Source organism: Ornithodoros turicata, chromosome 1 (genome assembly GCF_037126465.1).
Source record: "Ornithodoros turicata isolate Travis chromosome 1, ASM3712646v1, whole genome shotgun sequence".
Lineage (NCBI taxonomy): Eukaryota > Metazoa > Arthropoda > Arachnida > Ixodida > Argasidae > Ornithodoros > Ornithodoros turicata.
Window position 1 is genome coordinate 192,036,624 of NC_088201.1, and position 27,237 is coordinate 192,063,860.

Below are 27,237 nucleotides of genomic sequence, written 5' to 3' on the forward strand. Positions count from 1 at the left end.
TGGGGGTCCGCCATCCGACACATTATGGACTCGGTAGTCATCCAGACTAGTCATTCGATTTCACTTCAACAGCGTCATTTGCGTTTTCTGTCTCTGAACTACCCTTAAGCTTGTTCCGTTTTCTAGTGAGCAGGTGCAGCACAATGAAGATGATACTCATCGCTATCGCCAACGCCAAGCACAAGTACATCAACATCATTGGGAAACCTTCTATGAACGATCCGACTAGTACTGGTGCGAGCATGGCGCCAATGCCGTCCGTAAATATAATCACGGACATCATCTTGTTTGTCACTTCCATGTAGTCGGCACAGAAGGAGACCACACCACCGTAGATGGCCGCTTGTCCCAGGCCAGATAGGGCCGTTCCAACCCACAGTACCGTGATGGACTTTGCGCCCCACACCGACAGTGCACAGAAGGCAAAGAGTAATGTCACGTTCGACGCGAGCAGCAATCCATATTGAGACACCTTAATGGAAACCAGTGCTGCAAGCACTCTCGCCGCCGTGAACGTTGCGAAGAAGAATTCCGTTAGGTATACAGCGGTGGACTTCGGCATGTGCAGGTCGCTCTTCACACCAAAGGTCGTCAACATGTGCCCGTAGGCGCATTCCATGGTTACGAAGGCAGCTATGTAGACTCCCGCTAGGCCTATAAGAATTCTTGAGAATCGGACGTCACTGGTGGCGAATGATTGAACAGCGTCTGTGTCATTCGTCTGAGGAAACACTATGTCCTCTTTCTTCCTCTTATCAACGATGTAGAGGACAGCAAGAAAGACGACAACCGCAGCAAGGTAGATCGTGACGATGAGAAAGGCATAGTGAATTCTGGATTCCGGTGCAGTTGCTGAAGAACGACTGGTGACTGGAAAGTCGTCCACAGTCGGCGACGTGCTGAATAGCGAATGGTTGGAGGTGACATGTGATTCGCTGTCGTGAGCGTCGACAGAAAGGAGAGGGTGGGCGAGTAACGGAGCCAACAGACATCCCACGCCGAAGCAGAAGTGGTAGATATGCTGTGCCGGTCCTGGATTGGCTGGCCACAATCTGATGAGCAGGACCTGGGCACCTAAGATGTGAAAAGGAGAACTCAGAGGTCGCAGCTTTGCGGAAGAAATTCCCACATCGCAATCAGTCATTATCGTCAATCAGTATTGAGAGTGAGGGCGCTCTGTATTAGGAGGAGAAGCGTATGCCATTTTCGTAGAACTTTTCATGCACGTTGCAGAAAGCGTGTGCCGCCGATAGCGAAAGCGGTAGGCAGCGGAGATCTAAAATGCTCCTCATCCCCGTGGAAAAGGGACAAATAGGAGGCGTATATGTGGGACAGAAAGAGAGAGAGAGAGAGATACACGAGGATAAAGCTGGGCTGTGTCCCCTGTTTCAGTGTGACTCGTTTTTCGTGTTCGTCATGTACGAGCTAGTCTGTGCCCTTTCCATTTTCGAGACTGGGACAAGGCTTCGCAGTTAACAGTAAGCAATGAAACTGCGTTTTTTGTAGCAGCTGTAGCACTTTTAAAAATGAACTTCACCACATAGCACGCTGAAGGCCAACCAGTGTGCAGAGTGATACCTCTGTAGAGCGAGAAATGAGGCGACCAGGCTCTACTGAGGTTGATGGGTTTAATGACGGTTAATGGCGATGAACCGAAAACGAAAGCTCGGGTCACGCGCAGTGCTGCGCGTAACCGATGGCGGTGCTGGTGATGATTATGACGCTGCTGCTACAGGGCTCCCCCCCGTGGCGGATGACAAGGCTGGCGAGGAGGGCCGAGGTTGGCGGAAAGGTCGGGCGCCGAGGCCAAGGAGTGCAGGAGCCGGACCCGAGGCGGCGGGCGGCTCGTAGTGTGCGAGCTGCGGCGCCCAATGCACTCGACGTGGAGGGGGAGGAATGCTGGAGACAGGAGGTGAGGACGGACGTAGGGAGGGCGGGTCGGGCGATACCAGAGGTGCCGACTCCAGGAATGCGGGCTTGAGCCTGTCGATGGCCACAGTGTCAGGTCCCCGCGGAAGATCGAGGCGAAAAAACTTCGCGGCTCGCGAGATGACCTTGTAGGGGCCGTCATAGGGAGGCTGCAAGCTGGAGCGCACAGAGTCCCGGCGGACGAAGACGTGGGTGGCTTGATTAAGGTCGGGGCTCACGAACACGCGTGTTGCGGGACCGGAGCGGGTAGGCGTGGGCTTGAGGTCCCGGAAGAGCTGGCGGAGACGGTCGATGTAGGAGGAAGGGTCGTGCACGAGCGGGGCCGAGGGGGTGAAGAATGATCCGGGAAGGCGGAGCGGGCAGCCGTAGACCATGTGGGCCGCGCTGCAGTCATCCTGGCGGATCGCGGCGCGAAGGCCAAGCAGGACGAAGGGTAGACGCTCGGGCCAGGTTGTGTCGCCGTGGTCAGTGGCGCGGAGGGAAGCCTTGAGCTGCCGATGAAGGCGCTCGACCAGGCCGTTGGCAGCCGGATGGTAGGCCGTGGTTCGGATGTGATGGGTTCCGAGGGCGTTGCACAGGTGACCGAAGAGGGCCGATTCAAACTGGCGTCCTCTGTCCGTGGTTACAGTGGACGGGACGCCGAATCGGGAAACCCAGGAGAAGAGGAATGCGTGGGCCACCGTCTCTGCCGTGATGTCAGGAATCGGCGTTACCTCCGGCCAGCGGGTAAAGCGGTCGATGCACGAGAGCAGGTAGCGGTAGCCTTTGGCCAGAGGAAGCGGGCCGACCAAGTCGATGTGGACCTGGTCGAAACGTGCATCTGGCGGAAGGAACCGCGATGGAGGCGAGATGGTGTGGCGGTAGATTTTGGACCGCTGGCAGGCCAGGCAGGCCCGCGCCCAGTCACGGACATCGGCATTCATGCGAGGCCATATGTAGCGCTCTGCGACGATCTTTTGCGTGCCGCGCACGCCAGGGTGGGACAGCGAGTGGAGGGCGTTGAAAACATGCCGGCGGAAGGCCAGGGGAACGAAAGGGCGCGGGGTACCAGTAGAGGTGTCGCACCATAGACTTGCCGTCGAACCGGGGAGCGAGATCTCCCGAAAAGTGGTGGATGAGGCGGGGGATGAACGAAGGGCGGCGAGATCTTGATCAGCGTGTTGCGCCTGGGCGATGCCGTCCAAATCGACCGCGGGGGGCGGATGGAGAGCATTGACGTCCGGCCGCGAGAGTGCGTCGGCAGCGGCATTGTCTTCGCCTGCGACGTGTCGCACATCGGTCGTGAACTCCAAGAGGTAGCACATGTGGCGGGTTTCACGAGGCGAGTGGTTGAGGGAGGGCGATCGCAGGGCGAACATGAGAGGCTTGTGGTCGGTGTACAGCACAAACGGGCGGCCCTCGAGAAAATGGCGGTAGTGTCTGCATGCCAGGTAGGCGGCGAGGAGCTCACGCCCGAAGGTGCTGTAGCGTGTTTCGGCTGGCGAGAGGCGTTGGGAAAAGAAACCGAGAGGTTTCCAGTGGCCATCCTGACGCTGCTGCAAGACTGCGCCGACAGCAGCAGTGGAGGCGTCGACGAACAACGCTGTCTCGGCGTCAGGACGAGGATGGTGGAGCAGCACAGCATCTGCCAGGGCCTGCTTGACTTCTGCGAACGCGCGTTCTGCTGCCGGTGTCCACTCCAGAGGGGCAGCACGGGCCTCTTTCGGATGGTCAGCGCCGAGAGCTGCGTAGAGAGGCTGGAGCAAGGCAGCACAGCGAGGCACAAAACGTCGGTAGAAAGTCACGAGGCCGAGGAATGAACGAAGTCCTTTGCGAGAAGTGGGGGCAGGAAAGTCTCGGATGGCCTGGACCTTGGATGCGAGTGGGCGGATGCCTTGCGGGGTGATGGTGTGTCCCAGGAAGGTAGGGGTGGTAACGCCAAACTCGCACTTCGCGGCATTGATGGAGACTCCGTAGTCCTCCAGGCGCGAGAACAGGGCGCGCAGATGGGCGCGATGAGCCTCCGGAGATGGACTTGCGACGAGGATGTCATCCATGTATGCGAATGCGAAGTCCAGGCCGCGGAGCACTTCGTTGATGAATCGTTGGAATGTCTGCGCAGCATTACGCAGGCCAAAGGGCATCCGCACGTATTCAAAGAGGCCAAAAGGGGTGGTTATAGCAGTCTTCGGGATGTCAGGGGGATGGACGGGAATTTGGTGATAGGCTTTGATGAGGTCTATCTTGGAGAAGATGGTCGCTCCGTCAAGATTCGCGGTGAAGTCCTGAATATGGGGAAGCGGGTATCTGTCCGGTACCGTGACGATGTTGAGTGCACGGTAGTCCCCACATGGGCGCCAATCACCAGGTGTTGCTTTGGGCACCATGTGGAGAGCGGAAGACCACGGGCTGGAGGAAGGCCGAATGATCCCCAGTTCGAGCATGTGCTCAAATTCCCTCTTGGCAATGACGAGGCGCTCCGGAGCCAGCCGTCTGGGGCGAGCGAAGACAGGGGGGCCCCGTGTCACGATGTGGTGAGTGCGGGACAGCGGGGAACTCCGTGACAATGTCGGCGAAAGCAGTGGGCAACGGTAGCCGTATGGTGGGACTAATGGCGGCTATATGCGCTGGAGCTCCATAAACGTGCAAAGAAGTAGTATTGTCGACGAGGCGCTGGCGTCTAATATCCACAAGAAGGTCGAAATGGTGGAGGAAGTCGGCGCCAAGGATTGCGAAGGGGAGGTCGGCGATGGTAAAAACACAACGAAATACTCTGCGCAGGCCGAGGTCAAGGGTGACGGAGCGTTGACCGTAAGTTGAGATGGTGGACTTGTTGACGGCCTGCAAAGCCAAGTCTGGTTGTCGGTGTCGTTTTTCTGCGGGGGTTGGTGGAACGACGCTCACGTCAGCCCCGGTATCCACCAGGAAGCGACAGCCGGACACGCGGTCCGTGATCCGGAAGAGCCGGCTGTTGTCGCCCCCAGCCATGCCAGCCGTTAATGGTTGGGGGGAGCGTTTCCCGGCCACGAGCAAGGGGCCTGGCAGTTCCTTGCGGCATCACCGAATTTTCGATGATACCAGCAGAAGTGGTGCTGAGAGGGCGAAGGAGACCGTTGACGGGATGGCGAGCAGCGACGGCAAAACGGGCGCCGAGGGGAACGTGGTCGCTGCGGGGGAATGGCGTCCACCCGGTTCACCAGGGCCGCCACCGTAGTCTGGAGTTGCTGGAGCGACGTGCTGATGGCATTGATTGCAACGTCCACCGGTGGAGGGGAGGTGCGGGGGGCCAGGGCGGCAACGGCTCCTGGAGATGGAAGGCCAGCAAAATCCATAATACGGTCCGCCATCTTCGCCAAGTCATCCAGGCGGGAATTTTCGCCGGCGGCCAGGATCATGCGTACGTTGTGGGGCAAACGTTGTAGGAAGAGCTCGCGTAGTAGTGAGTCGTCCGTGGTAGGGTTGCCGGCGAGGTCGCGCATGCGGCGTAGGAGCTGGGTGGGCCGTCGATCGCCGAGCTCTTCCCTGTTCAGAAGCTGCTGCAATCGCCGCTCCTCCGAAGCAGACGTGCGGCGGATTAACTCGTCCCTTAAGGTGTCGTAGGGTAATTCGGGGTGAGGGTGGATGATTAGGTCGCGGACTTCCGCCGCAGCTTCGGGAGGAAGGTTTGCGATGGCGTGGCCAAACCTTGAGGCTTGAGAAGTGACGCGGCGTCCGTCGAAGAGAACCTCCGCCTGCGCGAACCACAGCTGAGGGTCGGAGATGGAGAAAGGCGGCAGGCGGAGCGGTGCCACAGAAGCCTCAAGCGGTGGAAGTGGCGGTGGCCGGCTGGGAGGCGAAGAGCTGGTGGAGTGCTGGTCGCCGTTCATGATGGTGGAACGCTAAAACATCACGTTCGGGTCACCAGTTGTAGAGCGAGAAATGAGGCGACCAGGCTCTACTGAGGTTGATGGGTTTAATGACGGTTAATGGCGATGAACCGAAAACGAAAGCTCGGGTCACGCGCAGTGCTGCGCGTAACCGATGGCGGTGCTGGTGATGATTATGACGCTGCTGCTACACCTCTATCACTCTTGATTTGTGGAATCCACTTGGTGTACGCCTTTCTGTGACAATTAATACGTGTGCATAAGTGTCACAAAAAGGCGTACGCCTCCCGTTTTCAACAAATCAGGGCACAGAACGATTCCACTCGGGCTGATGGTTGGTTAGAAGCATGCTATCTGGTGAAGTTCGTTTTTAAGAGTGTAGGAGCTCCAATGGCATGCTGAACACCATAATGCTGTGACATCGAATTCCCCCCCCCCCCCGCACTCTTAAAAACGAACTTCACCACATAGCACGCTCTTAGCCAACCATCATCCCGAATGACAACGTTCTCGCCCTAGATTTGTGCAAAACGGGAGGCGGAGCCTATTTTGAGCCTCCCGTTTTCAACAAATCAGGGGCGAGAACATTGTCATTCGAGATGATGGTTGGCTAGGAGCTTGCTATGTGGTGAAGTTCATTCCTCTACCCCAGTGGTTCTTCTTCCGAACGTTCCGCCAAAGCAAGAAACCTTATTCTCTTTCTGCAGAAGGAAGGCATTGCTCAACGACCCATCTAATACTTTGCTCTCCCCGACGAACTCGTGCACCCTCACCACATCCCCATCCTCCATCCTCCTCTATCCTACATCTGTCCGTCCTTTCTTTGTGGTTTTTTTTTTTTTTTGCTATAGTCGTGACGACGCCCACTTCTGTGTGGCCAACAACGGCGAGCCTATCCTGCCATTACTCCCCCCCCCCCCTCATTTCTAGGAGTGCAGCTGTGTGATTTCCTGCAGGCTATGGTCATACTTTCCAGACCGATGGTCACAGTTCCTCATGAAGTCGGCCACGACGCATACCAAGTAAACCCCCATCCCGTGAACATACCAACCTTGGCGACGTTAATATTTCCGTGCACTTGAGGGAAGACACAGGACGACAAGAACCATGGGATAACCGTCTTAAGGAGAGGGACCAACACTTCTTGGAGGCCAGCGCTATGTTGTGGCAGACGCATCCTTCTTGGCTGCTATCAGTGAACAAGAAAACACCGGCTATCCTGCCTACTGCCAATGTCTTCATCGAGCACACCGAGCCTCCCACAGAAGGACACACTCTCTCTGCCTTTACACGACATCTCTGACTTTCCTCATCATTTACATTACACTTCTTCAGTCTCTATCACATCGACGCGGACGAAGTAGTGGCCATGAAACAACTGATGTTCTGAGGCTGGAACAACATAGAAGGGACAAATACATACAAAGCCCCAATTTGCCTAAGAAATTAACGATGAAAGATGAAAGTCACTGAAGCTGGCATGACGTCACATCTGGCTAACCTTTTCAGTGACTTCCATCTTTCATCGAAGTAATGGCATTTGGCCACAAGTTCAGTGACGTCAAAGCTCACGGGATGCATGTCCATGGAGAAGCTCATGTGGTGCGTGCGCTCTTTCAGTCCGCTGGCCCACGGCTATCCTTATATTGTAGTCATACTGAGGTAAAGATTGCTTCCAGCACAATGTCTCGGAGATATCCGACGCACGTCAAAAGACCCCCTGGTGGTCGAAATTATCGGTCCTGCCCCTCAGCACGTGCAGCATGGTCCCACACAAATAGACTCACTCACCTCTCGTGGAAATCTACACCCAATTATATTCTATTGCGTTCGTACTGCATGAGGACCAGCACTCGAGCTCACGGAGTTTTCGTGTATGTCTATATTGACGTTGTGTTTCCTCGTGGCTCCATCTTTCTTCACTTCAGTGTGCTCATGGGACAAACACAATTACAAAAACAAAATTAGAGCACTTATCATTCCGGCATGTATCCATTTGTATGCTAAAAACCGTCCAAATTAAGGAAATACACTTATTTCATTAGCAAAACACAGAGCGGCATACAGCGTAAAAACGACAAAAAATGACAAATAATTATGCGAGTAGAGATGTACACAGACGTTGCGTGCTATCCATATGCGTATACTCTAAAACCAGAACTTCCCCGCATAGCACGCTGTCCGCCAACCATTGCAAAGAATGATGGGGGGAGGGGGGGTTTATTCACACAAAAAAGAATGATAGGGTTATCGCTTCTGATTGGAAGAGAGAGGGGGCGTACGCCTTTTTGTGGCAATTTGGATATATGAATACTGCCACAAGAAGGCGTACGCCCCCCTCTCTCATCGAATCAGAAGCGATAATCCTATCATTCGTGCCAATCGTTGGCGCACAGCCTGCTATGCGGTGAAGTTCTGTTTTTAGAGTGTACTTGATTGCAAAATTTCTCCTGTCGACAAACTGGTGTACACATACGTTTAATTTGTTGCTTCTGTGCTAAGCCAACACCACCTAGATGGAGAAAGTCTGCGTACTCGTCGACTTGACGTACCAACTAAGGGTCGTCCAATCAGGATCGTGTTTTCAACGACCGGAGTGAATCACGAACGCGGGTTCAGCGGTCGTAATCACAGAGACGAGCCACCGTGAGTCGCATGAGCGGCGCCACTGTCGTCTGCGATTAGTGAACGTCCCCGCGTACTAAATGTAAATACAAGATAACGCCCATGTTTCTCTCAAGACCGATTTTCTGGAAATCGCGTTGCACTTTTAGTCTACAGGTTCAAATTTGTGAAGTTCGCTAAAATAATTAGTGAGATCTTGAATAGACCTATTTAGAAAAGCAAGCGCCACCTATAGCACGCAGGGACTCATGGGAACTTCCAGCGCCTTCAAGCATTACGGGACCGCCAGAGGCGGAGCTAGAGGAAGAAAACCAACATTCCTCGTGTGCGCCGCAGCATCGTCAGCCCAGGCAAGCCGTAACCGAAGCAGACGACAGAGCAGTGTCCCTCAAAGACCCCATGGTGCTTTGCGCCGCGCGTTTGGTGGCGTGCGCATCTTTTTAAAATCGTCTGTTTCCCGAACTGCGAATCACAGTACGTACACTCTAAAAACTGAACTTCACCGCATAGCACGCTGTGTGCCGACCGTTACCACGAATGATAGGGTTATCGCTTCTGATTCGAAAAGAGACGGGGGCGTACGCTTTTTTGTGCCAATTTTCATATATCCAAATTGCAACAAAAAGGCGTACGCCTACCTCTCTCTTCGAATAAGAAGCGATAACCCTATCACTCGTGGCAATGGTTGGCGCACTGCGTGCTATGCGGTGAAGTTCTGTTTTTAGAATGTAGCAGACCAATTCTGACGCCATGTGTCTACGTAGCGAAAGAGGGAGAGGAGGCATTCAGCGGACTTTCTGTGTCTCGGTGGCGTTGGTTAACAACCCCCCCCCCCCCCCATCATGCCGCACTATATAGACGTATTTGATATGGGCACAAATTTCGATCCGAACTGAAGCTTACCTGTGTCAAAGGCACCTACTCCGATGCCGTTCAAGAAGCTGGCGAGATAAGACAAGTAGAGGTTCACACTTAACGGCAGGAACACGAAGGTGCCAGACATCAACGCCACAGTGAGGATTATCAGCAGTTGTCTGTTACAGGTGTCAAACAGGTGACCTCCTGGACGGATGAGAATGTCCATCGTATTGTGTCTGTTATTTCAAATACACCTTAAAGAAATTTCATTTCATCCGTGAGATCAATGTGCCTTAACATTCTTAAAAGCGTTGGCTTGTGTTGACTTTGTTTGGCTTTTGAGGAAACCTTCGGCTGAGTTAAGCCTTGACGCACTAATTTGTACTATATATTGAAACAAACTCTTTCTTTATTAAATTTTTGTTGAACGCCTCAATGTTTTGTGAAATAGTTTGTTTTTAATGTTACAGTGTTGGTTGTACAATTTCAGCATACAAGCGTACGATTCTCACGCAGCCAATCTAGGGTAATCGCAGAGAAATAACAGCTAAACTGAATCGAAGGACCAGCGTTCAATACCTTCGTTACTACAGACCGGCTATTTAGGCAAGATGCCTGTTTTCTCCCTGCATCTGAGTAATACCTCCTTGACCTTCAGGCACGAATTATGAACTAGGAGACACTTCTAAAAGTTCGTCTATTTTACCTGCAACTGCCTATATCGACGTACGTGTCTATAATGGCTTGTGGTGCATGGAATCTCTTTCTTGTTGAACATAACACGGGTATAGGCAGACTAGCAATGTGTAGGTTTGACGGCGTTAACATTGACTTCACTTTGAGTTCGTCCTGTGTTTTCCCTCAAACCCAAGTCAATGTTAACGTCGCTCTTTTCCCGTCAGGACTGGGAGGTACCCGGGTTCGAATCCCGGGGCCGACTGTAGTGTCTGGTGGTTTTCCTGGGTTTTTCTCAGACGCTTTCAGACACATGTCGGCACATACAGTTCCCTTAGAAGTCGACCCAGGACGCACATTCCATAAGGGCACTAGTCGTGACATTGCTCACCTCTGTGAACCGACAACGGCGAGCCCTTTTTTCGTGTTTACTTTCGTTTTGCCTCTTTGCATGCATCTCGCAAAGCTGACGTCGCTTCCTAATACTAATTGAAGCACAGTTTTTTTACGCCGCTAACACGACGTGGCCATTCTGGTTGCTGAATGGCGTGAAAGGCGTTCAAGAACAGGGCGCCCAAAATCACGCTGGTCCGACAATGAACCAGAAACCCGCAGCGAGCTCTGTCCACGGGCAGCTTTCAAAGACGACATGACGCCAAAGGATTCAGCTCAGAACTAAAAATGTGATGCCAGCACAGGAGTGCACTCCAGTGCATTGCTTCATGCACGAAAGCGTGCTGGGTGAACGCAATGAATTCTGTACAGATCCTAGTCACACGTTGCAGGTAACGTCACCGCACACGTGACCTTAAAGATGGTGGCGCCCGTCATAGTCGGCCAAACACTTTGTAAAAAAACGCGTTTGTTGTTTCTGTGCGCAGTTTTGGACGACTTTCCACCTCGGTAGTTTTTTTATCCGATACTCTGGCCTCTGCTGACCTCGCCTCTGCTGACCACTTCCAAAGATATGACGACGACCCCGCGTTAACACGCACTGAGAGGATGCGATGCACTGAAAGTATGGAGAAATGGGCTACAATGTCGTGGAAGAAACACCATATAGCTTGCGTAGGCAAAATACCATCATCTCTTGCTTATATGCTGACGGGAACATGTCGGCAAGCGCTAAAACGAAATGAAAACAAAGTCATATGACCTCAAGACGAAGTTTTCTATTGCGTATGACCAGGACAAAATGGCGGTTTCGCGAAAAATTCCCGCTTCAATGTAGTTATAAAAAATGGTGTGTTTATGTCACGCCTGTCCGAATTGTATTCCTTTTTCGCCCTTTCTGTGAACTTCGTGTGGTCACTTACCAGCAAGAGATCCTACGAGGGTTCCGACAGACCTGCTGGTCATCAGGTGGGACACCGCTCCGACGCTGGTGTCGTACAGTTCCTGCAGGTCTAACAGGGCAACGCCCGTCAGTGACAGGATCAAACCCTAAAATGACCGCAGAGAAAAACAAAAGTATACGACGGCTGAAATATACACATAAATTACGCATAAACACAACAAAATAACGTATGGCATGTAAAACATTATTGATCTGAAACAAATCAGCAATGTAAAAATATTTATAATGAATATATTTTCAAATTATTTAAGCGTATGTTCTATGACCTCGCCCTCTGGCGATGAAACAGCTCCACCCAATCATCAAAATAAAGGTGTTGTTGACCCTCGAAGCACTGAGGGACATTCTTCGCGCGCACGACAGATGACGCTATATTGATGAGATACTGGTGTGTGGAAGGGCCGCTGGGCTGCGATAAGCGCTGCACAAAGCTCCAATTTTGGCATGGAAGAAAGGATAGTCTGCGTATTGACACAAGACCCATTCTCCAAAGTACTTCGGCGGAAGATGCGCAAAAGCCTTCTACTGCTGTGTGGGTACGATATCTTAACATTATGCCTTTTAGTGACCCTCTGATCATGGAAATGTTTCATAGCAGACGACAGGGCCGATGGTTTCGTCTGCTGTGTGCGCAGTACGGAACTTCCGATATTGCAGCGCTACGCGGCGGAACTCCTGCTCCATGAGCAGTTCTCTTCCCTTCGAACCAGAATATTCCATAGGGATGTTGATCGTGTGAAAAGGATACATTCTGATCGTGTTGATGAAAAAGTCTCTGGACAGGTCACGTGTGAACAGGGAATGAGAAATAAGCTTCCTAGAAGCACCGTAATACCGGTCACGTTACCTGAGAAGGTCAGCGAGGACGCTCTGCGCATGCCACTGCAGGCAACTGGAAAACAGTGTAGAGGATGATGGTGTTCCCCTATATGGGTCCCGACTGGCGATGATGGTATGCCACGGAGAGGCGATCACTGTGGCCTAGCTCCATGGCCGCTTCGGTGGAACTGAGGAGCGGGTGCTCCAGGCGCGTGTCCATCCTCGTCGTTGTCCACGGGCCACCACATCACCCCCACCCCTCGGAGCGGCAATAAAGCAGATGTCCTCGACTTCACTAGAGGAGGGCAGCGAGGGCGATCGTGGATGACATGCACGGATGAACAGGTTGACGGCACGGCACACGTTGGCGAAGCGTCACAGTTAATGAGTCATCACGATCCGTTAGTCCGAGAAGAGCGGGGAAAAGAGTGAGGCGCTGGCGAAGTGGTGGTCCTAGGGTACCGCTACCGGCACGGGAGCCAAAGGTCTGAGAGTCCCAGGGGAGGAGAAGGTGAGGCTGTGCACACCGTGGAGAGGTGCCGAGACGCCGGTAGAAGCGTGCCGTTGCGTCGGCTGTTGCGAGTGCCGCGACCGGCAGGTGAGCGCGAGGCTCGAGTGGCGCGACCGGCAGTGAAAGAGCGCGGTGAACACCGGGCAGAAGTGGTAGTTGATGAAGTTGTGGGGCGCGGGTGTGCCGGTTGGTCGTGCTTTGAAGGAGAGAGTTAGTAGGTCGGTATGCAGCAGCCCGTTTGCCGAGCTCAGCAAGCTATTCAGGAGGATGTTGAATACAATGCACGGATGAGAGCCGTGGCAGGGGGTCTGGACAAGTGAGGCTGGGGGTACGTGACGAGCATCAGGCTCGATCGGTTGCCGCATCACAGAGCTACCCTACACTCTTAAAAATGAACTTCACCACATAGCACGCTCCTATAGCCAACCATCACCCCGAATGACAACGTTCTCGCTCTAGATTTGTTGAAAACGGGAGGAGGAGCCTATTTTGTGCCGTGCATAATGGCACAAAATAGGCTCCTCCTCCCGTTTTCAACAAATCAGGGGCGAGAACGTTGTCATTCGGGATGACGGTTGGCTAGGAGCGTGCTATGTGGTGAAGTTCATTTTTAAGAGTGTAGCGGTCGGACAGAGTAGTAGGAGAGAGGCTTCCAGGCTGCGCGGCAGTGTGCCCTCGGTGCTGGACTTGCTGGAAGGTTGCCAAATTTGGGATGGTAAAAGGGCCGAGTTACGTCGAACTTGATGTTCATCGTCCGGGTCTCCAAATGTAGAGAACGATGGTGTTCCTCTACATGAGTCCCGACCGGCGATGATGGTATGCCACGGAGAGGCGATGACTCTGGCCTAGCTCCATGGCCGCGCCGGTGGAACTGAGGAGCGGGTGCTTCAGGCGCGCGTCCATCCTCGTCGTTGTCCACCGGCAGATGAGCGCGACGGCTCTGAGGGGGTTGACTGGAAATCGATCAGCTCTTACAAAAGTTGGCTTCTCCTCTCTATAGAATTCCTAACTTAATTTTATAGACTCTACCTAGTATCTATCCACTGCGACTTTCTATCCACTAAATCTAAAGAAACTGTGTAGAAGTCCTATTGACAAACTATGACCTTTCTAACTCCTCTGGCTACCCGCCACTGGACCGCTGACATTCTCCCCCCAGCCACACTCTTAAAAATGAACTTCACCGCATAGCACGCTACTAGCCAACCATCATCTCGGCTGATATCTGCGCTGATTTGTTGAAAACGGGAGGCGTACGCCTTTGTTGTGACACTTATGCTGTTCATAATTGTCACAGAAAAGGCGTACGCCTCCCGTTTTCAGCAAATAAGGGCATATAACGATACCATTCGAGATTATGGTTGGCTAGGAGCGTGCTATGCGGTGAACTTCATTTCTAAGAGTGCACGCTTAGCAGAGTTGATCCAGCGCTCGCTTTCCGCATGCCTAGACATATCTCTCGTCAAGGTGGCGCATTAGTTCACCGAATGCGCCTCGATGTGGCTTTTACAGCGCAGCGGCGTTACCGCTTGAGACAAGTTGACTCTCCCTACTGCAGTCACAGCGGTGCTGTAGAGATCCAGAGCACATTCTTCTGCATTGCCCACACTACAAACCTTCTCGAACGTACTCTCCGGATCCCTTAACGAGCTAGACGTCCCCCCCCCCACCCTCTCTCTCTCACAAAATTGCTTCGTCCCTGGCCACGCCCTGCCCACCGACACTCTGCCCTCAAAGCTCTCTTCACCTTTCTGTATACCATAGGACTTCGATCCATATTGTGAAGGGGCTCATTATTTCGTTCCCCGCATCACCACCAGCAATGGGGTAGAGTATCGCATCTGGCGATGAAACTCCCGCCCATCCATCATCTTGTAATAAAGGTTTCTAACCAGTGCTGCTTTCTACTTTCTATACGCGAGTTGTATAAACATTCTATACACTTTCTACAGACACATGTACATACACAACTTCTCGATAAGTTTTATATATACCAGGGCTCGAAACCGTTGTTTGGGGTGGGGGGGGGGTCGGTTCCAGTTCCCGTTCAAGGCTATCGGTTTGGTTCGGGTTCGGGTTCAACGCAACTAAAATAACGGTTTGAACCGATATTAATTGGTTCGAACCGGTATGTGCTATGCTAATCAGTGGGCCACATGTGAGAGGGCATGTTCCGGGGATCGCTTGCTCCTCCTTCCTTCCTCTTACACCCTCGCCTCTACGCTTTATGGCTACAAAGAACCATGCATTTCACAGTAGATCATCCTTTACTGTACCGAAAAGTGCTGGGAAATGGCGCACAGCATACCATGGCATACCATTGAACTCCAGTATAAAGCTATCGCTATGTAAAGCTATCGCCAATTTATAAAGAAAAAAAAGAGATGTCGCGTCTCTTGATTCGGCGGTCGGCGTCTAGCTGGTGCTGGAGCTAGGCTCTGCACCATGCCCTGAACCTCACGCCAGCCTTTTTCCGTTGTCGCTAGTTGTCCGCATTGCTTGTTGGTGTCACTGGATGTCAATTTTAATGTCAAATTAAAATTTAAAGAGTGATATTAAGAGGCCATACCAGTCGGGGAGCAACTCCGATTCACAATTTTTTCGATTCTAGATGGCGCCACGTTCGCCGTCCTTATCACGCCGTTCGCCTCCGACGCCCGAAATAATCCATTGTGCATGGTTGACCTCGCGAGTTTAAGGCGCCTTGTGCGCTGTTCGTCGAGAGGTAAAGTGTCGGACCCAAAGTGCCACGAAAGGTCCGCAGTTCGATTCGAGACATTCACGTCTTTTTGCTTGTCTCAAATTGCTATATGAGTACTTTATTTTTATTTTGTTGTTATATATTTATGCTACAATTATTGTTTGCACAAGTCACTGGCGCCTGTACTGACTGATTATGGAATTTTTAGTTGCTCTTCGTATTGTTTTACTAGTGCATACTTACTGTATGCCGTCGTACAGGTGTGATCGGATACTACGGATGCCGGTATCGCGGAGGCTCTCAACTGGATCTACTAGCGGCTGTAAATTAGGCTATAAACATTGCCTACACACACCGCTTACAACGCCAGTCTGGAAAATCTAGTGCTCGAAACGGTATTCCTTTTTTCTTTTTTTCTTTCTGCACTCGCTTACATGCAATTTACCTTGATAACTCTATTACTCATGCAAAAATGACATTTTGATATGTATATTTCCGGTAAGAAAGCATTATCAGATATCTGAATTCATTTACAAGGCGTTGGTGCAAAAGACTTTTCAAAATTTCCGTCGTAGAACAGACTTCTTATTATTACCCGGAAACTTCAGTAACATATTTGAAAGGCTCCTTTCCCCCATGTTCTTCCTTCTTTTTCTTTCACCTTACACCCGCTCAGAAAAATGATGTCAGTCGACAACCCCAGTGACAGGGGACTCCCTTTCTTCTGGTGTGCCAGTTTGCAAAACCGTACAGAGGAGGTGAAGGGCGGTAAAGGCTTCGGGTCGACATACGACCAATCAAAGAAGATATGGAAAGGTCGAGCGGCAAGGCCTCGCTGCGGGAGTCGCAATATTCCCAACAGAGTCTTTTTCTTTCCTGGACGCCAAGAGGAACGATTCGACAAAAAATGGAAGGACACAGATTAGAAAAATAATAACAATGGTCACCTGACAACATAACAGGTTCTTGTTTGAGTGTTGCAAAAAGTGCAGTTCGGCCTCCTTATTATGTGGGACAGGATAATATATGCCTTCTTTTCTTTTTCTAGAAGAACTTCTGAAGCGTAAAGTTTTACTCCAGACTTCGTTGTGTTGGATGCTGAGGTCTCAGTTAATTCAATCCAAACTTGAAAGCGAGAAATTCGGTCGTGGAAAAGCTGAAAAACTGGACGCCATGCGAGCCAAATTAATGCGCATTTTAGGAAAATCACTATTCTTGAAGGGCAACACAGATGCAATTACAAAATTGGGGTTTCCAGAGATGAATATGAGCGCTAGTTGCCAAATGAAGGAATGATCACGGAGAAGTCGTTTCATATAATCACAGCTCTCCCGAGATGCCGGATTTTCCTCCCCGGAAAAAATTTCCCCGGGAAGAACCGTCCCCAGGGAAAAATGTCCCCCGGAGCAATCGTCTCCGCAAGAACGAAAGCCGTTTGACCGAACGCGGGACATTTGGTCGAAAGCCATTTGATCGCCGTTTGATCGAAACGGCAGCCGTCGTTTGATTTATTTTTTTATTGCTTCGTTTGGAGCAGATGCATACTCTAAACAAGATTGAACTAAAGTTTTATATGGCTGTTAATACAATATCTGTATTTTATACTGTGGCGAAATTTCCTGCTTAGCATTCAGACTTCGAGTGCCTTTCGTGCACATATCACTATCCCATTTCGGATCCCAGCCATGAAAATGGTTCCTGTTTTTTTTTTCTTTTTTCCGGGGGAATATGGTCCAACACTAGCCACATTTTCAACGAAAAGGCAAACGACTTTAACCTCTAGTAGAATGTCAACCGTTCACCCTCAGCGTCCTCCCTGGGTCATTTTAGGTAGGCAGCCCGACAACGCAGGTGCTATAGTTCTTTGCTTTTAATGTCGTAGTGGTGCCTTTCCTGCACCTGAATAATAATGTCCAAGTACCCAAGAATGTAATAAATAAAGCAGTTGCAAAAGAAGAGGAAAGTAAAGCGGTGAGTTTTTGTCGGGTGAGCTTTTGTCCGCTCCCCCTTATACTTCAGGGGCTTTTAATGCACAATTATCCTCACTTTACCCACCACACACTTTCTTTTTGTAGCAAACATGTTGTAGATTATTGTTTTTCATCTTCGCCATTCCAGTTATTTGAATACAATAGCCACAAAACTTTTTCATAATCTACACCATCCCATTCAGTGGTCATTCACTGAAGTGCTCACCCGGTGTCCCTTTGGCATTTCCATTTTCAGCCTTCTGACAGTTCGGCGTTATGATTTTTTGGTCTTTTGGCTGTCGGCCTTCTGATAGTTCGGCGTCATGATTTTCGGCCTTTTGATAGGCTCAATCAGCCTACATCAATGCAATGCATTTAGCAACGACTATTCAAAAAAAATTGAAAAAGAAAAAAGGAGAAGGAGGAAGCTCCTAGAACTCCTTGAACTCCATCTTTATGTATAAATGAACAAGATAAAATGAAAGGAACTGGACGCGCGACGAGGTCTCGGAGCACGATTTTCGTCTCATAATTGCGTTGATTATTACCCGGAAACTTCAGTACTATATTTTTAGACACTCCTTGGTTTTCACAGGGTACTTCACATTACACCAGACCTTTCGTTCAGCGTAGACACTAGTTCAGCGGTGAATCCCCAGTGACGTGGAGCTTTTCCTTATCTTCCTCAGAAGCCTCCCTTTGTTCGCCGTGCAAAGACAGACGGGTGCAGGTTTTGGGTCATCCAACGTGCAACTAGGAAGGGTTGCCGAAAGATGGAAAATCCAACGAACCGGTATCGAAAAATTGGCCGTATCTCAAAATAACGTGATCGAAGTCCCCGTTGAAAAATAAACTACTGTAAATAAATGTTATCTGGCTATTTCTGCGCGGAAACTGACAAAGCCCACTTAGACTAACCCGAACATGAAAATGCAAACACCAAACTTTTACTAACCTAATAATCAACTAACTAACGTGCTGTTCCGTCGCGACCGTTTCATTTATCTCTTATTTCTTAATTTTATTTATTTATTTATTTATTTATGTATTTCCGGAATAGCAAGCCGGCGTCCCGTTTGGCTGACCTTTAGCCTTTTTTTTTTTCCTTTTCGTCTAATAAATATATCCCCCCCCCCCCCCCCCCCCCGTCGCTGTCGTGTCGTCGTTGGTTTTCCTTGCTTCGCGAACGTGAATTTGGGTTCCGGAAAAGACTGGTGCTCACCGCGTGAACGGAAATAATTGTGCAGCGGCCGCTTGATCGTTTTTTCTTATTGGTTCACGTGGAGCGTTCATGAAAAAGAAAAGAAAATAATGAAGATAAAAATAAAAATAAATCGATCAATAAAAGACAGAAAAGAAACAACAAATAAAGTTGCAATGCTAAGTGCTGTTATCCTAAGAAACACTTATCTGTGTGTAATCCGCTTGCTGGCTGTTTCAACATTACGAATATTACGGGGCAGTCCTGTCGAGCGTTACTGCAATGTTTGTGAAGTCGGCCTTCCACTAACCGTAAATACGAGAGATTCTCGTTAGCCTTATGAGACTGTTGACTGGGTAAGCAAAAACCCGAAACGGCAAAATCGAGCAAATTGACGTTTCATGTGAAGCTAATAAACTCATCTCACTTCTCTAAAAGCGCACCGAAAAAAGAAGAGGTTTATTGGTCTCGGTGGTCTCTTACACGGGCCGCGACAATGCTCGCTCGTCTACCCAACTTTACCCCCCCCCCCCCCCCCGGCAATGCTGGCTGACGATAATCCCTTTACGAGCCGCTGAGGAAGCTTTTGTTCTGGTCTCCAAGGCCATGCCCTAAGTCAGCTGTCCATGAAAGTAAAGAGGAGAGAGGGAGCTCTGCGGTGCGCGTGCGCGCCGCGTGGTCGGCGGTTGGATACGGTCAAAATGTTCCGCGTGATTTTTTTTGTGCTACGGCTAGAGGGCCACACAGAATGACGCAGTTTACGGGGCTTTGAGACGGTATTTATCCATACTCACATTTCATGCTTTTTTATAACAACGGAAAGTGGTAGACATATAAATTTGATGTCTATCGATTCCTAAAATATTTCAAGAGAAAGTAAATTCAAAGTTTTTTTCGAAATGGCTATAGAAGTTTAATAAAAACCTGTTCAAAGAGGGAGGAGAAAACTTGTGTATTTTTTTCGCATTCGCGACGTCGCTGTAAAATACATACGACATGTACGATAAATCTAGTAGCATAATTCTCTTCATCTCGTCTTCCTCTTTATGATGAAACCACCCGCGTCAAAATCTGCGCGGTCGTTACTGAGAAAAAGCATAAAAGCTGTTCCATATGAAATACATTGGGACGGAGAGCCAGTATGCCCTCTTAAACGGTGGGTTAAAGGCAGGTAAGGTAGAATTTACGTTGCCTTGAGCGACGTAAATTTTAAATGCAGCCGTGGCAACAATGCAAAGTGTAGCCGTCGTGTAGCACAACTTCTTTTCTTCTTTTTTGTGCACCTTGAGTCAGAAAAATGTATAGGGATGTCGTGAACCGTTTGGAGGACAGGATGTAGGAGGTGCATGGACTCACCACTTCTTGGTTTATAAATTTTTTATATCCGCTCTATGAATTCGGCAAGATTCCGAGCGATGCATGGAGGTGGTGGGCGGCAGTCAAGTGGGAAGGTATAGGACCTTTTACCGTACGCCGAACCGGTTCCCGCATCATAGTTTTTCTGTGCCGTTCCGGTTCTTTCAAAGGGACAGGAAAAAAAATGTTGTTTTTCTGTCCCGTTGTAAAAAAAAAGAAAAGAAAGATGTTTACGGTTCGGTTCGGGTTCGGTTGCTCAAATAATAACGTTTTTTTTTTTTTTTTTTTTGCGGTTTTCGGTTTTCTATAGACCTAGTGAGTTGATGGTGAATTAACACTCCAAGCTTCTCCTCGCTTCACCGTCGTTTGTATGTGTAACTGAAGTAATCTTAGACACGTCACCCTGCGATTTGACTCAGAGGCGAGCAAGACTCTCGAACTCGCGGAAGCTCTCACAAGCACTATACGTATAGTATCTGTTCTCACTAAGGAAGAAAGCTCACTCCCTTTGACTCAGGAATACAAATAGGCAAGATAGGGTTAACAAGCGGGCTAAATGATTAGGGGAAGTTTAGGAAGATGAGTACACAATCTTCTGTGGCTCATCTCATATAGTCAACAATACATCCTTTTCTTCATGCGCTATTTTTTAACTTGGGAGTCCCTGTATTTTTTGTTTGTTCGTGTTTCGATTTTAAAAACATTCTCCGTTATTCGAAGTCCGGGAAACCAACAAAGAAAAGGAGCGGGGAAAAATGAGTGGTAGCACAGGTTGAAAAAAATGGCAGAAGGAATGCTGATGTCTACTGAAAACCTGTGGTTTATATAATTATTTTGCAAGTAGTTAGGATCTCTATCACCTTCTATAGAAATTGCATAGACAGTAGACATGTTGTAGACTTTTTTGTCAGAAATCCTTGGCCATTTTTAATGTAGGCTGCGTAACTACTATGTATATGCAGCCTAAAGTACGCGTGTATAGACTCCATTGGTGAAATAAATAGACGTTCCATAGAATGTGATGTCCCAATTATCAGTTCGTTGTCTATTCAAATGTGTTAACAACATGTATAGGATCTCTATAGACAGACTAAACATTTGTAGGTGTCTTGTTTATATAATGTCTATAGAGTGTAGAACTCTTTATGTAAGGGCTATATAGACTGCTATTGGAGGGGGGGGGGGAATCAGAGGGTGGTGATAAGGATGATGCTGACGACGCTGACGCCGAAAACAAAAGAAATTGTTGTTTCAGATTTCGTTTCTTAGTCTTTATGATTTTCGGTGTAACCGCTTTCTGCGGTTACACCGACTGAGGCAACAGTAGGGCTTGCCCTCTGAGGACTTCAGAAAAAAGTATTGTGCTAACCGTGTGGAACCGCTATCACCTAGATTACCACAACCGTCGGAAATAAATATAGCATGCAGACTACAGACAGCCTACAGTTGATTGCAAGTAGAATTAACAGATGATAAAAGGGGCCACAAACTTTTTCCGAATACCCCCTAAAATTTGTCAGTTCTGTTCCAGCTCGGTTTCAACAGTGTCATGAAAATTTCGGTTCAGGTTCGCTTCCGGCAAAAATAACGATTCGGGTGCGGTTTTTGGTTCGAGTTCAGTTCGACACCCTGGTTTCAATAGGCTGGGATTGGGGAGCTCTTGTTGCCGCTAGGGACGGGCAGTAATACAGGATGTGGCGGAATTCCTTCTTTTCATCGTTATTACACAATTAGCAAGTTGCGCTTTTTACGTCAAAGATTCCATTCAGTCTTGTTATTGGAGATCCTGTACGCTTGGAGAAGGAGCCCGCTTGCCCTGTCACCTCGATACAAGCCTTCCGGGGCTGCGGTGGTCTTATGCTGTCTGTACAGGGCCAGGCTCTTCTTTTTCGTCATTGCTGCCAGACACGCACTTCTCTCCCTCAACGATAATAATGTACTTTTCGACAATTTTAGATTAGGAGGCAGATTTAGATTAGGCAAATGATGCTTGGAGGAGCCATCCTCCAACTTCTCGTTGTTGGACCTTGAGTTGTTCTGTAGTATGTTTGCTTAGGCACTATTCCTCATTGGCGTATATGCAGGGCCGGCGATAGGTGGGGGGGGGGGGGGCGCGAGTAAGGCGACCGCCTTAGGCTCCGCACAGGCCTAGCGGGGCCTGTGAAACAGGCCCCGCGATGTGCCTTTGCCTCAGGCCCCGCACAGCCCTAGCACCGGCCCTGCGTATATGCATGCCGGGACTGCCGGGACTTTACAGTGAAGTCTTCTTATGTGGTCGGGTTGATAAGAATGTCGAGCTAAGTGCAAAGTGTATCCGTTTTTCTGGTTTAACTTCTAGAGGAATTGTTCTTCATATTTTTGGAGGTAATATTTTTTTTTTCAACTAGTTCCCCCAGGTACAGGTAGGCTGTCGTATAGGCCATTGGTATGTTCTCTGAGACGAAAACTGGTAGGTTTGCGTCATTGCCGAATTTCATTATGTTAGATTTCTTCTCTGGCTAAATCGCATCCCATTTCATGTTGCCTTGGCGGTACAGATGTCCTAGAGTCTCCACCCCGGCATCGACGCAAGGCGGCGCTGGCATGCAGTCACGCCCAGTGCCGTGTATGCCAAAGGGAGTCTGGCCATTAATGGGACCTGCCTATACCTGAGGCTCCACCCACTTTTTGAGGTATTTAGCCAATCACAGGTCGAAATACAGTTGTCTATTGTTACATCCATCCAATCCTTATACCTCACCCTTATTTACTGGGCGTTACCATTTTGGAGAAAATTGATGGATTTGGATTGAAACGAATATCACTGGTGACAGACCAAAACGATGGATTTTGCGCCCGCTTTTATCAACGCCATCTGCACGGACAGAGGCATGTTGGGAAGGCTCAGAATAGCAGAAATGGTTGCTGGCAGAAGTGATTGGCCAGCATTGCGGTACAACCGCGCCTTCGTAGCAGACGACAGCCGGTATGAAGTTTTATATCGCATAATGTAAGTACATTGAATCAAAAAGGAGCAAAGATGTATGTATAAATAAAATGCAATTATATAATGCAAAATCCTACGTATAAGGGTTGTCTTTCTTGCTATTTTCTTGGTATCACGATCTTAACTAGGCCTAACGTTAGCGACGAAACATCCCATTTTCAAGTAAATAATGATGGCGGAGCGAAAGTTGAAGCTGATTTTGCAGATGCGTACATGATGATATATACTCACAGTATGAAATTAAAGTAGTCTGTGAAATTTTTTTGTCACGAAATCTCCGCTTCGCCGTTCCAAGAACCATCATCCATTTTGGAGAAAATTTGGTGTCATGGCAGCTCCCATGGAAAACAGCAACCAATGAAATGCGCCTACGTTTGATTGACAGGTCGAGCCTCTTTTTTAGGCTCCTCCTAATGGCCAGACTCCCTTTGGCATACACGGCACTGGTCACACCATACGCTCCCGCGCCGCGGTGAAGCGTGGCGACGCCTGTACCCTTGGGGTATGTCGGCATGCGGTTCTGGATTATGTCATTCATAAAGAGATAACTAGAAGACCAACCTTCAACTGCCCGCACGAAAGCCGCAAAAACAGTGTTTCAGGGCTGTTGACGTAAAAGGCTCGATAAGAGACGCGCAATCGAGCGTGTGTTTTCGCCGTTGCACGAGTGTACTGCACAAATAGATTTTACTTCTTTTGGGCGAATATTACAGCCTCATAGTCGTAGTATCCTTTATCTATATCTTCACATCATATATACGTGCACAGACAACAGTGCATCGATGGACGTCATCGAATATTGCGGACAGCATATATCATCGTACAGCTTTTACAGGCTCACATCTTCGCGAGAAAAACCCAGGATCCCAGGAACGGCGGTGAGACTTAGATAACGATACAACTGGGAAACGGATGGCGTTGTATCACATCGTTATCTGCAGTGTTATCCGACCAAGGTAACGTTCGTTTCGGAGGTATTATATGCGGTAGAGGACGCGTCATGCACTATATTTTGTTCAGAAGTTTACACTTTGCTTGTTCCTTCTGGACAGATCATGAAAATCACTGGAAAAAAAAGATAACACGACGCTTTTAACATTTACAATTGCCTATACCTGTTCAGACCCGTGTACACGGCGTAGATTCGGGGTTTGATTGCTGCTATATGTACTTCGCTTCTTCTAACAAGACATAATATGTGCGATTCAAGTTTGGCAGTTGCGGAAAAAAGCCAGAGAGCAGGCAGCACGCGTTACCCCCCAGCAGGCATGACACGAAACACCCATAAGCACGGCTTAGTGGCGACTTGTCAATAGACCTCACTCTTTGCATTTCCTCATGTTTTCTTATACACAAGTGCATGCACTTGTGCATGCATGCAAACGTACATACATACATGCATACATACATGTGTGTGTGTGTGTATGTGTGTGTATGTATGTATGTATGTATATTTTTCCCGATGCATGCCTGCATCGGGAGAAATATACATGTATCGGGATGAATGCATGAATCAATGAATCAATGAATGAAAAAATGCATGTATCGGGAAAAATAGCATGCGCCCACGCAAGCATGCATGCATGCATGCCATTTTTCCCGATAGGGTAGATCCTGAATATCACTGTCAATTATCATGAATTTGAGTAAAGTGAAATCGTGAAATTTGAAAAAAAGTGAGTATCGGCACGCTCGTCATGTTGGTGGCGTAAAAAATTTACCTTTACTTGGCAAATTGCCGAGTTCACTTCGCAAAAATTTACGTAATTAAACTTAGATTACATGACATGCACATCAGGAGGTGGCAAGAACCTAGTAAGAACAAATGCCGTTGACCACATGATTCTAGGTGGCGTAGTTTTTCATTATAATTCAATGACACCTTTTCTGGGACACCCTGTGCATGCATTAATACCGCATACATACACTCGTACAAACATACATATATACATACGTATGCACACATATATGTGTGTGTACAGGTGCGTATATGCAACAAAAAAGCTCCATAACATAAATCTACTCCCAATTTGACCTTTGAGTTCCGCAACATGCACTTTTAGTAAATAATCAGTGTAGAGTTAATCGCAAAGCGACAACCATATCCCAACAGCTCAAGAAAATCGCCGGGAAAAAAGTTGTTGGGTGGTGGAGTAGGATTGAACAGCTGGGAATGAACGGTACTGAATTGTTTGTAATTTATTTAAACAAACCTGGAGGCTGACAATTGCTGCAACGATTGTCTAGCAGTCCATATATCCCTGACGAGAGCCCCGGCGTTTACCCCGCGAGTGGCGTTTATTTTTTCGCTTCCTTTTTTTTTTTTTTTTTTTTCTGTTTGCATAGCAGACGAAACACGGTAGAATATCATAGATGGCTCTGTGTAACCACTATATAGTTCACCGACAAGCGCGGAAATCGAACGACATACCAGTCCTCCGCATCCCAAGCTGAGAGCAGTCGTGTGGGCTAATGCAAGCACCAGCGGCTTCTTCGGAGACATGATCCTTCCCTGTCACTGAGAGCAAGTCGCTGTGAGCGCCGTCGTTATCGCTAGTGGAGTAATAGAGTTCGGTCTTATTACGTGTGGTCAAAAGATGTACTCGGCGAGCCTTGATCTTCCTCAGGCCTCTTTATTTCTTGATTAGATTGCGCCCAGCCGGCCATAATGAGGTGGCAACGGCACGCACATGTGAGATAGGGAGAACGGACGACAGGCTGTGTGTCACACAGTAGGGGTTTTAGAGAAATTCAATCAGCAGCGATTTATCCAGAATAGCAAGCGCGGTAAGGGGTATTGCAAACAAATTGTGGATATCGATAGATTGATTGATAGCACAACGGTAAATCTGGAGATGTGAGTGCAGACAAAGACGCGACAGGACACTTTAGTGTAGTTGTACAGGTTGGGACAAAGGTTTACGGAACACGCGAGCAGCGTACTTTCGCTTCGGTGCGATACCGTAGCGGCCGCCGGAAGCGGGTGAGTTCACGGTTTCGAAGGGGTGGAAAGGCGCGTAGCTAGCAGGACACAGCGGTAGCTTCCACTTCCCAGGCATACCCAAGTGACACAGGAACTACCACAGCAGGGGAATGAACGTGTAGTGTATGTGTATTGTTGGGAAAAACTCACGTGACCTCTGACGTCGGGCCAATCGTTGGGCCTCGGTAGAGTAGTTTTTTGCTTTGTTTTATTTTGTCTCCCTGGGTGACGTGTGACGTAAAGCGACGCTGCCGAGGCGTTCTTTTTTCCTTTCCCCTCTGTTCTCTCCCACGCTTTGGCGGTTCTGGAAGTTCTGGATTTTCGTTCGCATCCAGTGAAATAAATAAAACGCGGAAGCGCTGGCTCTTTTGGTTGCACAAGGTGCTTTATTTTTCGGGATTGGTATTTTCATATCACACATATGCAGTCTTCTGTATCTGCGCCAAACGCGAACTTGATATGAACATTGTTTCTGAAGTTCGAGTAATATGCCGAAACAACTTCGCATTCAGTGTTAGCTGATGTCTCACGTGCAAGATTTCACATTAGATCAGTAAATTCACTGCACACGCACACACATTCACAAATCCAGCATGACAGGAAACATGTCCATATCCCTTTGCTGCTTGTGTGGTGTCACATGTCAAGGCTGTCCCGTCACAAAGGAACCTGTGCAGCTGCTAAGCCGAAAGATATTGTTCCAACCACTCAGAGTGGCTTATCCATTCCACTGCATCCATGCAGATGCTTTTCTGAAGCAGATATGAGTTGAGCAGTACCTAGTTGATACCTGAGTAAGGAGGACCAGAACAGGGATCAGAAAACGTGAAAACTAAAAATTCTACCGGCCGAAATGTTGCGTATATGCCACAGGTGTGGTTCTATGCTATGCTACGCTAAGCGGCAGAATGGAATAGGAACTGACTTACCTGCTATCGAGTGGAAAAACACAGTATTGATCCTTCTTGAATCGTTGTCGCACCAATCAAGCGAAGCAGACCTGCCTTCCACTTATCAATCACTGAATTTACTTGCAGAAGAATCGAACAGGATTCGAGTATTTCAGAGTCGCTATTGACGGGCACTAAAAACCATCCAAAGTGGTACCGGCAAAGATGCTTTGCGTGCGTCCCTGCTGCACCATATTTCGAAACTTTACGGCGAGCTGCTCCGGCACCTCAGACACGGCGGTGCCGGCTTACGCGCGCCACGAAAAGGTTATAATTTCAAACCGACCAATGAGCGCTCGCATACCGTGGGAGCGGCCGCAGGAGCTAATGGAATGCTCTCGGTAGAGAACTCGCGCTTCGACGTAAAAATTTTGACGTTTCATGACGTTTGATGACGCGAAAGGCTCGCAGCGCCTCACTTTAGTCCGCAAAGGAACTCGCGAGTTTCATCCCCTTGACCACAGTGTGTCG

At 49.0% G+C, this 27,237-nt stretch overlaps 1 protein-coding gene across 2 annotated transcripts; it reads right to left on the minus strand.

The window, feature by feature from the left end:
* Nucleotides 1–25,379, minus strand: LOC135374483 (sodium-dependent glucose transporter 1A-like). Of its 2 annotated transcripts, none has more exons than XM_064607446.1 (4): nt 25,265–25,379; nt 11,249–11,375; nt 9,303–9,461; nt 1–1,074 (listed from the first exon to the last, which is right to left on the minus strand). In XM_064607446.1, exons 1-4 carry the CDS (start codon nt 25,334–25,336, stop codon nt 47–49), a joined length of 1,386 nt encoding a protein of 461 aa, XP_064463516.1. In that variant the 5' UTR covers nt 25,337–25,379; the 3' UTR covers nt 1–46. The 2 variants fall into 2 exon arrangements, with proteins under 2 accessions (XP_064463516.1, XP_064463523.1); XM_064607453.1 differs by lacking the exon at nt 25,265–25,379 and adding an exon at nt 12,137–12,324.
* Nucleotides 25,380–27,237: the final 1,858 nt, after the last annotated feature.